Source organism: Hemitrygon akajei, chromosome 3 (genome assembly GCF_048418815.1).
Source record: "Hemitrygon akajei chromosome 3, sHemAka1.3, whole genome shotgun sequence".
In the NCBI taxonomy this organism is placed as follows: Eukaryota; Metazoa; Chordata; class Chondrichthyes; order Myliobatiformes; family Dasyatidae; genus Hemitrygon; species Hemitrygon akajei.
Genome location: NC_133126.1, coordinates 54,987,424 through 55,005,160, shown reverse-complemented (window position 1 = coordinate 55,005,160; position 17,737 = coordinate 54,987,424). Strand labels below are relative to the sequence as shown.

The 17,737-nt window shown below is 40.0% G+C and overlaps 1 protein-coding gene across 2 annotated transcripts in view; it reads right to left on the bottom strand.

Annotated features, from left to right (window-relative positions):
• Nucleotides 1–17,737, bottom strand: part of kiaa0586 (KIAA0586 ortholog) — a 514,968-nt gene that overhangs the window by 81,053 nt on the left and 416,178 nt on the right. For both annotated transcript variants that reach the window (XM_073039936.1, XM_073039935.1), the window contains exons 25-27: nucleotides 16,168–16,405; nucleotides 7,037–7,281; nucleotides 3,481–3,557 (exon numbers count right to left, since the gene is read on the bottom strand). In XM_073039936.1, coding sequence (XP_072896037.1) covers nucleotides 3,481–3,557; nucleotides 7,037–7,281; nucleotides 16,168–16,405 — 560 coding nt within the window. The remainder of the gene's footprint in view (nucleotides 1–3,480; nucleotides 3,558–7,036; nucleotides 7,282–16,167; nucleotides 16,406–17,737) is intronic.

The window sequence follows — 17,737 nt, the reverse complement described above, 5'->3', positions numbered from 1 at the left end:
CTCTATTCCTGAGGCAAACTGGTCTGTAGTTCTCCATTTTCTTCTTCCCTCCTTTCTTAAATAATGGGATGTCATTTGCTGCCTTTTAATCTGTAAGAACCACTCTAGAATCTACGGAACTTTGACACTATGGCCATCCGCATCAAAAACCTTGGGATGCAAGAGATCAGATTGTCGGAATTTATCACCTTTTTTTTGCCTTATTGTTTCTTTCTGATGCCTGATCTCTTTCCTAATTGTCTCTTGCACACCGTTTCATTCTCCAGGTATGTCCTGATTCACAATACTAAGGTACAAGAATTTATTCATCTGGTTTCACAACTATTGCTTCGAACTATTGCCAGTCTGCATTAAAAACAGAATATTTACATCTGAATCATTGATATACAGCTGAATCATTGTCAAGTATCACATGATTAGCACTTATTGGCCCATAGAGATTATGCAAATCCATCCAAAAAGTACCCAAGATTTTTGAATTTGGTAAGTTTACCCAGTGATGGTCTTAATGATACAAATTGAAGGTTCAGACCTCACCCTGTGAGTAGTGTTAATTATTGATAGTGTAGGCATAAAGCCAATTACAACTGTTTAGAACAACAATGTGCACAACAAAGGGAAAGGGTCCAGCATTTCCTGTACTGTGTTGCTTCCTGCACCCATTCCCATGCTCTGCCATTAGTTGGCATGGATCTACAGGGCAGACGTTTCTGGATGACGGTATCCTAAAGGCTGAAGGCTTAAGTGACATAGTCTGAGTTTAAAAAAAATCCTACTCATGAAATTGCCAAGGAAGCAAAAAAGCAACTGCTACAAATTTCAGAGAACAAAATAACCTAAAAACACCAAACATCTTTGAATAATCAGAAATACTACATTAACAAATAGGTTTTTAAAACATTACTTGCCTCCTTATCCTTCCTCCTTACAGCTATAAAACCTCCTCTGAAATGAAAGGGCTTCTACCTTGTTCTAACTTGATGTGGGATCCGTACACACATTCTCTTGTGGAATTCTGTGGCTGAATCATTTTATTCTTTACTTGCATACATATAAAAAAATGCCCTGAACTTGCCTGTATATTTAGGGTCAATGTTCATTGTGATCCTGATTCTTATCCAATACTCCTGTGCCATGTAGCTGAAGCTACAGAGCTGAATAGCCTGACATCATTCACCATGATAGCTCATGACATTGTGGAACAGGGTTACTGTAACACTATTACAGTGATATTGATCCCGGTTCAATTCCGTCGCTGTCTGTAAGAAGTTTATACGTTCTCTGCCTGACCCAAAGCGTTTCCTTCAGGTGCTATGGATCCTCCCACATACCAAAAGATGTTAATTGGTCACTGTGGTTGTAATGGGGGTCACAGGCTCATTGGGCTGGAAGGGTCTGTTACCATGCTGTATCCCCAAGTAAAATTAACAATAAAAATCATCAACCAAGAAGCTTTGACCACTTATTGTTTGGTCTAGCATACAAGAGAGAAAGGGGGGGGGAGAGAGAGAGAGAAGGAGAGAGAGGGAGAGGAGAGAGGGAGTGAAGGAGAGGGAGGAAGAGAAGGAGAGGGAGGGAAAGAAGGAGAGGGAGGGAAAGAAGGAGAGGGAGAGAGAGGAGAGGGAGAGAGAGGAGAGGGAGAGAGAGAAGAGGGAGAGAGAGAAGGAGAGGGGGCAGAGAGAGAGGAGAGAGAGGGAGGGAGGGGAGAGAGAGAGAGAAAAAGAGAGAAATGGGGAGAAAAGGGAGAAAACCTGTAATGCAAATTAATTTGGTCGGAATTCCAACTTTCCTGCTCCCTGCAAAAATTTTAATAAATAAATCTGCCTTGCATCCTTCCCCACTGCCCCCGCCCCCCAGCATCACTCATATTCATCCAGTTGTTCCTGAGCTTCTGGCTGCTGAAATATCGGCAGGATGGCCTGTGAGCCTTGGCTAATACATTCAATAGTGGGTAGCTGGGATGGAGGAGGACGTGTCTAATGGAGGGATGGGATGGATAAATTTCAAGAGATGACACACAGAAGAAAAATAAAATGGTAAAAACAATTGTTCATTTTAATATATGTCTGGATTTTAGAAATAAATGAGTAAGTGCCGGAACTACTTCATAGGGGAGCATTTCCTTCCAGTAGATTCACTTTCATTTGATTTTGCTGTACCTGCAGTCATTTGCATTTGGATGTTTAGCTTTCTTATGTTCCATTCACCAAGTTAAATGAAGAAAGAACCATGGGAAGATATCAAAATGTGATAAGAGAACTCATAACACCACCTGCTGTATATATCAAGAATTACATTTAAAATTAAATAAACTTGCAGGTTTTGTGCTATTCTAAATCAGCATATCAATGTTATAAGTGTGTCTAGCTACAACTGTTTGCAGTGATCATTGAGCACCATGTGGTAACATGTTCTCTGTCTTGTGCCTTCACCACATCAGTGGCATTTAGGACTTACAGAACAATGAGGAAGGTTGAATATGGGGATTGGAGCCTTGTGGAGATCACCGATACCTACCTCCATTTTAACTTCTCCAAATTCCAATTTAATAGAACATTAGGTGAGATCTATTAAGTGCATATAAAACTCACTTTGGACTTTGTCCATGTATTGCCACTAGCAATCCTTTACATCTATTACATTTACTGTAAACTTGTCTATTTTCCTGATATTTTATATTAAGAATATGAATGCAATCAAAAACAGTTAATGACAGTAATGCATCAATTTACATTTTCTGACTACTTGTCTGTGAGGGTAATGTAATAATCAAATGTTGCTGATAATTCACATTCTTTGGGATAATTTGGCAATTTATTGATTATGATCTCATTCATTGATGACATTAAAAAACCAAGGTCCTAATTTCTGGCATGTAATCACACTTCAAAAACAGAGTTTTGTCTAGAACAGAGAGTTCACCATTTGTCTATTCATTTAAAAGACACAGCCTGGTATATACTGGTAAGTAATTTTCAATATTCAGTCGGAATAGAAGTAAAGAATGTCTAGCACTCAAGCTCTATGACACTTAGGGTTGATAATGGAAAGGGATAATATTTCAGATCTTATTTTACTCCTCTCTGTTTCTCTTACCGATTCTGTGTCCTGTTCTCTTTCTGAATACATTAATTTTAAGATGGGAGTACCTTAGCTGCTCTTCAGCCTGCAACACTTCAGCCAAATTGCCATTATTTAACCATAATTAATACAGTGAATGCTCACAGGCATTTCTTTATAGAGCCTGTTCCTGTCCACTGTTGACATTGATACTTCCATTTCTAGTGGGGGTCATTAGGTAGCAATTAGTATCTGAAGCACTGGCTGATTTCCTCTTTTGTAATACAAAGGCATTGAAACAGAATGCAGAGGGAAAACACAAAGGAAATATAATTAAAGAAATGGTAAGGATAGCAGTGAATTTTAATACAAAGAATTTGCTGGACAAATTGCAAAAAAAAACAGTTTTTGCAAACTTACCATTTCTTGAGCATCCAGGAGTGTACTAGACAGACTATCACTGAGGTTTGGAAGAAATATACCTCCTTCTGCTAAGGCTGAAAAAATGACGACAATTACACATCAGAACAGAGAAAATTCAGAATCACACAGGCATGAGAATTACTCATACTGAAATTCAAAATTATAATGATTTTCTGAAATGAAAATTATTCCCTCCTACACATACCATAATTACATATATTGTCTATTCAGTACTCACTGGAAAATATGAGGGCAAAACTCCTGCAGTGCCTGTCATACCATTTTGGTGCTGATTTTAGATCTAATCCCAAAAGACTACTGAAACAATCTGCTAAATATTCAATTCAGTTGGTATTAAGGCCTCACCCTCTCTTCTTCTAGGTGGCTCTTAGAAATCAAAGAAAGCTTGCTTCCACTCCATTCTCTGGGTTTCAAAATGGCTGATGGGCTAATGTGAGTCCCACTGATTCTGCCAAAGATGGCGTGAAAGGTGCTCGACAGCATGGACAGGCGAGTTGCTTGTGAAATACTTCTCCCAATAAATGGACTCAAGGGTCTCAATACCAGCCTGAATGTTTTACCTTCACTGAAGTGGTCAAAGACCAAGGATTCCCTGAGTTAGTGAAGATGTTACATAACTTAAGGAAATTTGGAGAACATCATGAAGCATTATCTATGTTCACTGGTAACCTCTTGTCATGACAAAGCTTGGTTTAGAGTGTCTATTTTCGTAGTCTGGTGTCAAATATATAAATAATTGATGCTAAGTATAATTAAGGCCACTGGGAAAATTATTCTTCTAGGTGATCGCCCATCCTCCAAGAGCATTAATTTTGATCAAGTTCAGATCTTAGAAACATCTGCCTTCCTTATCATATACCAGTCTAGAACAATGTATCCTTCGCTCTTTTCTTGCTGGCCTCAGTGCTTAATTTTCATCCTCAATCTTAAGTTTCTTAATGATCTCACCTCTCCAGACTCTGGCCTCCTGTGCACAGCTGTCTCTCTTTTTGATATTCCCATAATTCTTTATGACACAAAGGAAAACATTTAGCCCACTGAGTCCATGTTTGTTCTTACAACATTTCCATCAATCCCAGTCCCGCATTTATTTCTTTGTCAACTTTTCAATACCCTCCTGGTTGTTATGTCACCCATCTACACTCGGGCCAATTTACAATTGCCAATTAACCTACCTATCTTTGACAAGAGGGAAGACACTTCAATCCTTTTTGGAATCCCACATAATCATAGACAGAATGTGCAAACTGTTTGAGTCAGAATTAGAACTTGATTATTTGATCTGTGAGGCAGCATTGTTAATGCTGGCTATATTAGCTGTCACCCCATATTAGAAGTCTTCAACCACCTAGACACCATGCTCATATAGGCAAGGAAAAATGAACTGCAATGTAGTTATTAACTTTTACAGAGAATATAGGCAAAGAAAAGTACTGGGAAGGTGCACAAGAAATAGAAACAGTGATAGGACATTCAGTTTCTCATGCCTACTCCACCATTCAAATATACCACAGTTATCAATGGTGCCACTTTCTGGCACAAAAACATATCAACAGATTCCCTTAAATTCCCAAACTCCCTCTACATTTAATGGAGCCACCAATGTCATAAACACTAGGATGAGATGATGTTGGAATAGTTTAGGAAAGAAATACAATGTCAGAGAGAGAGCAGTGGAAGCAGAGTCACCAACGGCATCAGAGATGCCTGGACAAACTCTTGAAAAGTATAGAAGTTGACTAGTGGAGTGCCGCAGGGATCTGTCCTGGGACCCCTGCTATTTGTGATTTTTATAAATGACCTGGATGTAGAGGCGGAAGGATGGGTGAGTAAGTATGCGGATGACACGAAGATTGGAGGAGTTGTGGATGGAGCTGTAGGTTGTCGAAGGTTACAAGAGGATATAGACAGGCTGCAGAGTTGGGCAGAAAAATGGCAGATGGTGTTCAACCTGGACAAGTGTGAAGTGATGCATTTTGGAAGGACAAACCAGAAGACTGAGTACAAGATTAATGGTCAGTTACTTAAGAGTGTGGATGAACAAAGGGACCTTGGGGTTCAAATCCATACATCCCTCAAGGTCGCTGCACAGGTTGATAGGGTAGTTAAGAAGGCTTATGGGCTGCTAGGCTTCATAAACAGGGGGATTGAGTTCAAGAGTACAGAGGTCATGTTGCAACTCTACAAATCTCTGGTGAGACCACACATAGAGTATTGTGTTTAATTCTGGTCACCTCATTATAGGAAGGATGTGGAAGCTATGGAGAGGGTGCAGAGGAGATTTACCAGGATCACACACAAAATGCTGGTGGAACGCAGCAGGCCAGGCAGCATCTATAGGGAGAAGCAATGTCGACATTTTGGGCCGAGACCCTTCGTCGGTCCTGACGAAGGGTCTCGGCCCGAAACGTCAACATTGCTTCTCCCTATAGATGCTGCCTGGCCTGCTGCGTTCCACCAGCATTTTGTGTGTGTTGCTTGAATTTCCAGCATCTGCAGATTTCCTTGTGTTTGAGATTTACCAGGATGTTGTCTGGTTTGGAGAACAAGTCATATGAAGCAAGGTTAGCAGAGCTGGGACTTTTCGCTTTGGAGCATAGAAGAATGAGAGGGGACTTGATAGAGGTCTACAAGATTATGAGAGGCATAGATAGGGTGGATAGTCAGTTCCTGTTTCCCAGGGCACCAATAGCAAACACCAGAGGGCATATGTACAAAATTAAGGGAGGGAAGTTTAGGGGAGACATCAGGGGTAAGTTTTTTTACACAGAGTTGTGAGTGCCTGGAATGACTTGCCAAGGATGGTGGTGGAGGCTAAAACATTAGGGGTATTTAAGAGCCTCTTGGACAGGCACATGGATGAAAGAAAATTGGAGGGTTATGGGGTAGTGTGGGTTTAGTACTTTTTTTAAAGGATTATATGTGTCGGCACAACATGGAGGGCTGAAGAGCCTGTACTGTGCTGTAGTGTTCTATAGTTCTATGGTAAGTTGAAGGATATGTGCCAAGTACTAGAAGATGGAAATTAATATGGGTGGGTGCCCACTTGTCAGCATGGATGTTATGGGTAGAATGGCATGCTTCCATGCTGTATGACTTTATGATTCTGTCTATTGTATTGAATCATACAGCTCAATCTGTTATGCTTATCTGGTGCACAAAAAAAGTGTTTTGGTTTCTCTCAGTGGCTGATTTGAAGTAGTGTAATTTATCTTTAACTGGGCACTCTTAGATCATGTATCTACTTTCACTACCATATGGATGAAATTGTTCAAACTCAAATCATTCAGCATTTCTCAACCAAAAAACTAAACCTTCAACCTATTCATCTGCATTCAATTCAAACATATGATAAGCTGAAAAGATAACTTATATCCTGCATCATTCAGTTCTCTAATCTATTTAGCTTTCAGTGAACTATGGCTAGCATTTTTCAACATGGCACATAATTCTATTTCTATAGTACTGTGTAACATTCTACTTCCTACATAATTAAGGATTATGCACTGTTAATGGTCTTCAATAGTCATACCGTTTGCTGCAGCCATCTGCTCATGGCTTATTAGGATCTCTCCTTCAGAAATGTTTCGATCAGCAGTCTCGGTTTCAGTAACAGAGATTGTTGAGCTGCTCTCCTCAGTGGATGCCGAGTGAGCCAGTGATTGACGAGGGGGTGCTGGAGCTTGCACATGTGATGGAAGAAACTCAGAGGCAGTTGTAGGTAGAGGAGGTTGAATTAAGTTCTCAGGTTCTTCATCTTTTGCTACTGACATGATACTGAAACAGATCATAATAAAAATTAATGAACAAACAGTAATAATATTAAAATGCTCATGAAATAGCTCTGAAATGTAAGTATAAATAGACAAATGTAATATCTTTTATAAATATATAAATCCAGATGAGAAATAATTATTTCAAGAGATAAGCCTGAACTCTGAAAGCCTAATGGACCTAATTCTGTTAATGTGGCTCATCATCATCCCATGTCATACCTTTATCTGCTTTGATCTCTCATTGCTCGGGACTTCCTGCCACTGGGTCAGGACTAACTCAACCAGAACTTAGTTCTAAACCAAGTCTTTCATAAAATATAGAATCACAAGACATTAAGATTGATTTCAAATGAAGTGATGATTCTGAAGTCTTATAATCGCAATTCATAGAAAAGGGGACTCTGACATAAATAGATTTGACACGTATTGGGACAGTTGGAATGGTGAGGTGATATATTTGTTATGCTGACTTCATTTTATGCTTTACATTGATCACCTAAAAGGAAAACAAAGGCTTCTAATTTTCACAAGATAATGGTAAAAAGAGCACATCTCTTTGATCAGAAATTTTAAAAATAGCATGCAAGCCACATTTATTGCAACTCACTAACATACATCAAGATATTTTAAAGTACTCTTTTTTTTGACCCTTCTCAGATCACAAGACTATCAGGAACACACTTGTCTCCAAATTTCTTTGTTGATGGCTGAAAGCATGACAGATGCTGACAGCCGGGACATGCATGTAGTTAACGAGTGATCTCATCTTTTCTGAAGGATTAACAATTAGGACATACGCAAAGACTTGTTGATGATTGGCTTGCAATTCATTGTCAAAAAAGTCAGTTTAGACAAAGGTGAAATGCTTGTGCAAATACAATTTTGTGAATAAACATAAGAAGGCAAAAGCATAAACAAATAATTGCGTAAGTGAGTTTTCGGTGATTGGATTATTTCACCAGTGAGAAAGTTAAATAGAATATAATAGCAAAATAGAATTTACAATTAAAGATAAAGTAAAATCATATCAAACTGGTAGTGTGGCTTGTGCAAATCCTGAATGATATATACTTAATGAGCAAAATTAAATATTTATGACAAATGGTCAAGTGAAGATAATAAAAGCAAAAGTGGAACATAGAAGAGAAAAATAATTTGAGTGATGTTACAATGGTGAGATGCATGAAAAGTTCAAAAAATGACTACACAAGTTGTTAGGGTTTTTAAGATGTACAGCATGCTTGGCTTCATCAGTCAGGGCATTGAGTATAAAAGTTGACAGGTCATGTAGCAGCTGTATAAAGCTTTTGATCAGTCATATTTGGAGTATTATAGTTGAATATTTTGACTACCTGGTCACTATTAGGAAGGATGTGAAGGCATGGAAAGGATACAGAAGAGGTTCACCAGGATGTTACCTGGATTGGAGTGTAGTGGTTATTACAGACAGACATACTTTATTAATCCCGAGGGAAATTGGGTTTCGTTACAGTCGCACCAACCAAGAATAGTGTAGAAATATAGCAATATAAAACCATAAATAATTAAATAATAATTAGTTAATTATGCCAAGTGGAAATAAGTCCAGGACCAGCCTATTGGCTCAGAGTGTCTGACACTCCGAGGGAGGAGTTGTAAAGTTTGATGGCCACAGGTAGGAATGACTTCCTATGACGCTCAGTGTTGCATCTCGGTGGAATGCGTCTTTGGCTGAATGTACTCCTGTGCCTAACCAGTACATTATGGAGTGGATGGGAGACATTGTCCAAGATGGCATGCAACTTGGACAGCATCCTCTTTTCAGACACCACCGTCAGAGAATCCAGTTCCACCCCCACAACATCACTGGCCTTATGAATGAGTTTGTTGATTCTGTTGGTGTCTGCTACCCTCAGCCTGCTGCCCCAGCACACAACAGCAAACATGATAGCACTGGCCACCATAGACTTGTAGAACATCCTCAGCATCGTCCGGCAGATGTTAAAGGACCTCAGTCTCCTCAGGAAATACAGACGGCTCTGACCCTTCTTGTAGACAGCCTCAGTGTTCTTTGACCAGTCCAGTTTATTGTCAATTCGTATTCCCAGGTATTTGTAATCCTCCACCATGTCCACACTGACATGGAGACAAGGAGAGATTGGACAAAATGGGATTGTTTTCCTTGGAGTGTCAGCCAATGATATTGTGCCAATCATGATGCCAATTTAAAGTAAACGTCCTCCTGTTTATCATCCATATTCCTGCATTCCCTTCATATTCATGTGTATATCCAAAAGCCTTTTAAGCTCCACCATACTGTCAGATTCCACCATTACCATTGGTAACCTATTCCAAGTACCTAACACTATCTGCATTGAAAAAAAACTTGCCTCTCACTTCATCTTTAAACTTTACCCCTCTAACTCAAAAGCATGGCTCCTGGTGTTTGACATTGCTACCTTGAGGAAAAGATTCTGCTGTCTACCTTATCTATACTTCTCATTAGAACCTCTGTCAGATCTCAACTTAACCTCCTGACACTCTAGGGAGAACAACCCAAATCAGTCCGACCTTTCCCTAACGTTCAAACTCTCTAATCCAGGCTGCATCCAGGGAAACACGTCTGCACCCTCCCCACAGTCTCCACATCCTTCCTATAACAGGGTGCCTAGAGCAGTACACAATGCACCGTCCAGGTTGACTGAATTTTTATATAGTTGCAGCATGGCTTCCTTACTCTTATACTCAACACCTCAGCCAATGAAGGCAGGTATGCTTTATGCATTCTTTACCACCTTATCCACTTGCATAGTCTCTTTCAGTGAACCATGGACCTGAACCCCATAAACCCTCTGTACCTATTAAAGGGCCAATCATTAACTATATACTTTTTCCTTTCATTTGACTCCTAAAGTGCAACACCACTTGCCCAAATTATGCTCTATCTGTGGCTTTTCTGCCCACTTGTACATCCCACTGTATTATTTGATGGTCCTTTACACTGTGTACAACTTCGCCAATCATGGTGTCATCTTCAAACTTGCAAGTCACCCATCTCGTTATCATCATCATCACTGACATAAATCATGAACAACAGAGGTTCTTGCACTAATCATTTGCAAAACACTATTCTTTATGCACCTCCAGGCAGAATAACAACCTTTCACATCAACTTTCTGTCTCCTAAGGGAAAACCAGTTTTGAATCCAAACTTGCAATTCAGTCTGGATCCCACACATCTTTATCTCCTGAATGAACCTACCATGAGGGATCTTCTCAAATGCCTTACCTAAGTCCATGTAGATAATGTCCACTGCCTTACCCTCATTAAGATCCTTTGTCACCTCCTCAAAAGGCTCTATTAAGTTTGTAAGGCATGACCTGCCCTGCACAAAGTCATGCTGACTGCCCCTAAGCAGGCCATGTCTTTTTTAACGTGCATAAATCCAATCCCTTGTACCCTCTTCAACAGCTTCACTACCTCTAATGTGAGGCTACTGGCCTAGAGGTACCTCAATAATCTCTACTTCCTCTCTTGAAGAAACACATAACATTTGCTACCTGCTAGCATTGCCTGTTGGTAGTGATAACAAAGATCTTTGTCGAAGCCCCCAGTCTCCTCACTTGATTCTTTCAATATTCTGGTGATATATGCCATCAGGCCCTGGGGACTTAACACCTTCAAAAGATCCAGCACTACCTTATCTTTAATTACAAAATGCCCCAGCACATTTGGCATTCTACCTTCACTATCCTCTAAATCCTTCTTAACAGTAAATACAAACACAAAGTACTCATTTAATACCTCAGCCATTTTTTCTGACTCCAAGCTCAAATTCCCTCCTTTATCCTTGAGTGGATCTACACTCTCTCTGGTTATTCTCTTTTTCTTAAAATAAGTGTAACATATTTTGAGGCCAGTTCATTGGCTATATTTAAGAGGGAGTTAGATATGGCCCTTGTGGCTAAAGGGATCAGGGGTATGGAGAGAAGGCAGGTACAGGGTTCTGAGTTGGATGATCAGCCATGATCATACTGAATGGCGGTGCAGGCTCGAAGGGTCAAGTGGCCTACTCCTGCACCAATTTTCTATGTCTCTATATTTTGGGATTCTCCTTGATCCTACTCACCAAGGACATTTTGTGGGCTCCTTTGGCCTTCCCAATCACCTAATTTAGCACTTTTCAGCTATCATATTCCACAAGGGCTCAGTCTGATTTTAGCTTTCTAAAACTGTATTCTCCCTCATTAAATTTAGGAACCCTTGGATCCTCCAGGGTTCCATTACATTATTGTCCTCGTCCTTACTCTGTTTTGGAACATGCTGCCCTTGAACTCTGATCAGTGATCCCAAAACAAATCCCACATATCAGACATGGAATTGTCTGACAGCAGCTGCTCCTAGTCACCACCTATTAGTCTCTGTCTTATCCTGTACTAATTTGTCCTCTTCCAATTTAGTACCTTCCAATAAGATTCAATTTTATTCTTACTCATATCTATGTTAAAACATAATGAGTTGTGGTCACTATTCCCAAAATGATCACCCACTATCAGGTCTGTCACCTGGCCTGGCTCATTTCCCAAAAACAATTCTCATATGTTTTCAACTCTAGTTGATTGTCCAATGCTGTTTCAAGAACCGTTCTTGAAAAAAATGCCACACCATCTAAGCCTCTTGCATTAAGGAAGTTCCAATTAATACAGGGGAAGTTAAAGTCCCCACCATGACAATCCTCTGTTGCTCATGCGCCTTTCCATAATATAATCTATATATCTGTTCCTCCACTCCTTAGTGATTAGTGGGCCTATCGTATAATCCTATCAGCATAATTGCACCTGTTTTAATTTGGAGCTTCACCCATCATGTGGATGAGCCCTCCTATGTTTCGTCTCCTAACAGTTGTTCTACTGCACAATTTCCAATTCTGACTGTTCAGTTGTCCTGTGACTTCCAGACCTATTACGTCCACCTTTGGTCTCAGTTCCTTTATCTTCTGGTGATCAATTAACCCAGTAAAGATCTAAAAAAGTAATTTAAATCACAAATACTACTCTGATTCTCACACTAAGTACACAGAAGAAGGATAAATTTTTGGCTGGACTGTGTCAGAAAGCAGTAACAGCTCAAGGCATCAGATAAAAAGATAAACTCGTAGTGACATAGAACATAGAAACATAGGAAACCTACAGCACAATGCAGACCCTTTGGTCCACAATGTTGTGCCGAACATGACTTACTTTAAAAATTACCCAGGATAATAATAGCTCCATGTAACTATCCAGGAGTCTTTTAAAAGACCCTATTGTATCCATCTCCACCATAGTCACCAGCAGCCTATTCCACACACTCACCACTCTCTGTGTAAAAACTTACCCCTGACCCCTCTGTACCTACTTCAAAGCACCTTAAAACTGTACCCTTTTGTGTTAGCCATTTCAGCCCTGGGAAAAAGCCTCTGACTATCCACACAATCAATGCCTCTCATCATCTTATACACATCTATCAGGTCACCTCTCATCCTCTGTCGCTCCAAAGAGAAAAGGCCAAGTTCACTCAACCTATTCTCATAAGGCATGCTCCCCAATCCAGATAACATCCTTGTAAATCTCCTCTGCACCTTTTCTATAGTTTCCACATCCTTCCTGTAGTGAGATGACCAGAACTGAGCTTACCAGTATCACATAAGTAACAAGATGTATTAAATTATGCTCATCAATCTATTATTCCGTATGATATTTAAGGCACTTCTTACAGGGCATTTTTATTCAGTTTTTTACAGATGATGCATAATAATCACCAGAAAGCTCCTTTAATTGAATCACATGATGTGTTTGTAACATATGGTTTGAATTGTCATGATACTAGATTTTATTATACTACAAGCTACAGGACAAACATGGTAGATACTATAAATTCACAATGATTATGGAATTAAACTGTATTAGTAAATTGGATGAAGTACCAGCTGTCACTCAGAGGTAACTGCCATTGTGGCACCACACAACATAACAAAAACTGTCAGATGGTGGCTCTTATATCTTTTGCACATTGACAAAGACCAATTTTACAGCCAGATATCAAATTGTTAAAATGCCTAATTTGCATTTTTCACCAAGTATACAATAGCAGATCACAACATGTCTTTCAACTACCTGCAGTAGTAATATTCCAGAGATGTTTGCTACGTGAGGATGAATACTGGTTAGAACATAAAAGAGCTGGAAAAACTATTTTCCCGTGACCTTCACAATATAAAGAGCAAATATACAGCATATTCAACTTGAGATATTGTGGTTATTTTAAACTTTGTTGAAAGCATAAAGTGTTCACTATCTGCATGACAGCTGGTCAAACACTATACGTGACTTTCATTCCTATTAAGTTCAATGGAAATAAAACTGGACAGGAGGTAAAAGGCCAGCTGTCATTAACTGGTTTGTGTTCTTCAAAACTGAGCTGAACCAAGGTGTACACTTTCCACCACCCAGCATTACTTTTTAAAGAGGAAAGGAAATGGGAAGAAATAGGCAGCAAAAAATAAATACAGCAACAGTTTGCATTCACATTACTTCTTTATATATCGTAGAATGTCTTCAGTTTCTTTACATTCCAGTTACCAGAAAAATTTCTAAGCTTTAAAGGTAAATCTGGATTGTATACAAGGCCAGAAAATAGAAGAGCACAAACGATGTAGGAACAAAAGATGGTTCAATGTGAATTTTAAAACGCCAAAGCTTTGTAAGACTAGCAGGCAATGGAATTCTATGAATATTGATGATGTGTGAACATTTGCACATTTAAATTTTTCTCTTTAAATTTACCTGATTTTGTGAAAAAAATTATCATTATACAGTATATTCAAGGGAAATTAGCAAGAATGAAGTAGCCTTAGGACAAAACGCCATATTAAGATTTGCAATTTCTCTTCAAAGGAAGATACAATTTTTTAAAAAACATATAAACATCAGCACTGATTAAAGACCCTTCCAATTGTTACATAAGTATATGCTATTATTTGTCTGTATTCTTCATTTAGTTTTCAGTGTTGAATTAGTCTAAATTCAATTACTAATGAAGAAATCTTTGACTATGTGCATAATTCCAAACCTTTCCCATCAATTCCAACTTCTTTTTTCATCTGCTTACAGCATCAAGCCAATTGCACATTTTCTGCAGAAATGTAGCTAGCTACATCCACTTCTGTGACAACATTTACCTCTGCACGGGGTTTGTTCTGCACAGAAATAAGTGTACATTGGTAATATAGGCCAGATAACATATTTTATCCTCGACAGGCAATCTCTTCTTCTCTCCTTTGATGTTGACATTACAAATTTGGTACCCAACCATTTTTATGCATCACACGAGGAAATCTGCAGATGCTGGAAATTCAAACAACACACACAAAATGCTGGTGGAACACAGCAGGCCAGGCAGCATCTATAGGGAAAAGCGCTGTCGACGTTTCAGGCCGAGACCCTTCGTCAGGACTAACCGAAAGGAAAGATAGTAAGAGATTTGAAAGTAGTGGGGGGAGGGGGAAATGCAAAATTATAGGAGAAGACCGGAGGGGGTGGGATGAAGCTAAGAGCTGAAAAGGTGATTGGAGAAACTGATACAGAGCTGGAGAAGGGAAAGGATCATGGGACGGGAGGCCTCAGGAGAAAGAAAGCGGGGGGGAGCACCAGAGAGAGATGGAGAACAGGCAAACAACTAAATATGTCAGGGATGGGGTAAGAAGGGGAGGAGGGGCATTAACTTTTTTAGCAAACACGAGGAAATCTACTCCCTTGTCCACTCGTCCCCCCCATCCCTTCCTACCGATCTCCCTCCTGGCACTTATCCTTGTAAACGGAACAAGTGCTACACCTGCCCTTACACTTCCTCCCTCACCACCATTCAGGGCCCCAGACAGTCCTTCCAGGTGAGGCGACACTTCACCTGTGAGTTGGCTGGTGTGGTATACTGCGTCCGGTGCTCCCAGTGTGGCCTTTTATATATTGGTGAGACCCGACGCAGACTGGGAAACCGTTTCGCTGAACACCTACGCTCGGTCCGCCAGAAAAAGCAGGATCTCCCAGTGGCCACACATTTTAATTGCACGTCCCATTCCCATTCTGATATGTCTATCCATGGCCTCCTCTATTGTCAAAATGAATCCAAACTCAGGTTAGAGGAACAACACCTTATATACCGGCTGGGTAGCCTCCAAGCTGATGGCATGAACATTGACTTCTCTAACTTCCGTTAATGCCACTCCTCCCCTTCTTACCCCATCCCTGACATATTTAGTTGTTTGCCTGTTCTCCATCTCCCTCTGGTGCTCCCCCCACCTCCTTTCTTTCTCCCGAGGCCTCCCGTCCCATGATCCTTTCCCTTCTCCAGCTCGGTATCACTTTCGCCAATCACCTTTCCAGCTCTTAGCTTCATCCCAGCCCCTCCGGTCTTCTCCTATCATTTCGCATTTCCCCCTCCCCCCACTACTTTCAAATCTCTTACTATCTTTCCTTTCGGTTAGTCCTGACGAAGGGTCTCGGCCCGAAACGTCGACAGCACTTCTCCTTATAGATGCTGCCTGGCCTGCTGTGTTCCACCAGCATTTTGTGTGTGTTGTCATTCTTATGCATCCCTGTACAGAGCTGCCTCCTTTGGCTCCATTAAACATTTTTTAACTTTACATATACTCAAGAATTTAGGCTGTAGTCAAAATGCATCTGTATACTTTAATTTTTATTATTAACAGTCTGTGCCAATTTTCAGTTGTGCCCTAAGGTATTTAACCAATCAAGAGGATTTGATGACATTAGTACAGACATGAATAGAATAACTTAAAGCAAATAAGATTTTAAAAAAAGATTACATTTACCAAGATATGCTGGTAGGAAGCATTACATTTTCACTTACATGCCTCTTTGCTGTGGTGCTGCTGCTTGTGCTGGGCTCTGATTTTCTTCCTCTAGAGGGAGCTCTGCATCTCCCCAGGGATTTGGAAGCTTCTGCAACAGCACTGAATTGGTCCTCAAGGCTGGCTGTGAAGTCGGGGAAGGTGTGGATACTCTTGAAAGAGTAGGAATTGGCGTAATAACAGGAGTAACAACAGGGCTAGATTTTTCTGCAGGTTTCAGTCCAATATCATCCACGACTGTTTGTTAAAAGAAATGGGTATTATTGATTATGTTACAACTATAAGAGTAATAATGAACAATTGAGACAGACCTTTACTTTTATGAATGGCTGGATTTTGGAGTCAATGGTGATCTCTGAACTATATCAGCACCTTTTTTTTACACCCATCTCTGAAACCTTGCTGGACAAAGCAGTAATAAGTTTGCTAAACAACCATAGTGATGAGGCCCTGAACAGTGTCATGACATAAAAATAGCAACAAACAGACAACAGTATGGCAGACAGGGAAGGATCAGGGTGCTGTTGATTGTGACGGAGTTGGACCCTGCTAGCTAGATTGACAAAAAAACCATGAGATGGCCAAGTGAACTAAACTGACAAAATGTCAAGCTGTGCCCTTTGGCTGTCACAACTGTTGATATATTTAAACATCTGAATAATCAAATATGCAAAAAATTTAAACACAAACCATCTAAACATATTTAAACATCTAAAAATACTAACATTTACCCTCATCTCTTAAACCCATTCTCCTCCATTGATATCAAAGCAGAAACGTTCCCTATTTTTCTACGTGAACTTCAGCAAGTTGTTCATGCTGATTTCTTAGTGAAATTGTTGGGAAATTGCCACAACTTCACATTCTACCATTGGATTCCTTCACAACTAATGGAGCCGAGCGGTGAAAATATCAATGACCAATTGCTGGGTAACTTGGTTGCAAATTTAGAAATTACGCAAGAATTCTGAATTTGCTTGCAGTACACCATAGAAATAGGCCCTTCGGCCCACTGGATTACACTCATCAGTATGCTAGTCCCTCTTGCCTACATTATGTCCAGATCACTTGCTCATTCATATACCTGCCTCCACCATCCCATTGCAGATGTGAATATGTGAGAAATGTACTCCTCAGATCCCTTTTAACCCTCTTCACTCTCCATAAACTATGCCCTCCAGTTTTAGGCACCCCGAAGGAAAAAGACCCTGGCCATCAACCTTAATTTCTGCTTCTCATAATTTTATATACTCCTATCAGTCTCCTTTGTTTCAGGAAAAAGTCTCAGCCCATCTGATGTCTCCTTATAACTCAAGTCCTCCGATCCAGACAACGTCCTTGTGCATCTTTTCTACATCCTCCCTAACTAATTACAGCCTTCCTGCAGAACCAGGAATGCACACAATACTCTAAGTATGGTCTAACTAACATTTCGTACAATTGTAACATGACAAGACAACTCCTGTACTCAAAACCTCAACAATGAAGGTAAATGTGTCATACTTCACTTCCCTGTCTGCCTGTGTAGCCACTTTCAGGGAACTATGTATTTACACCATAGGTCTCTGT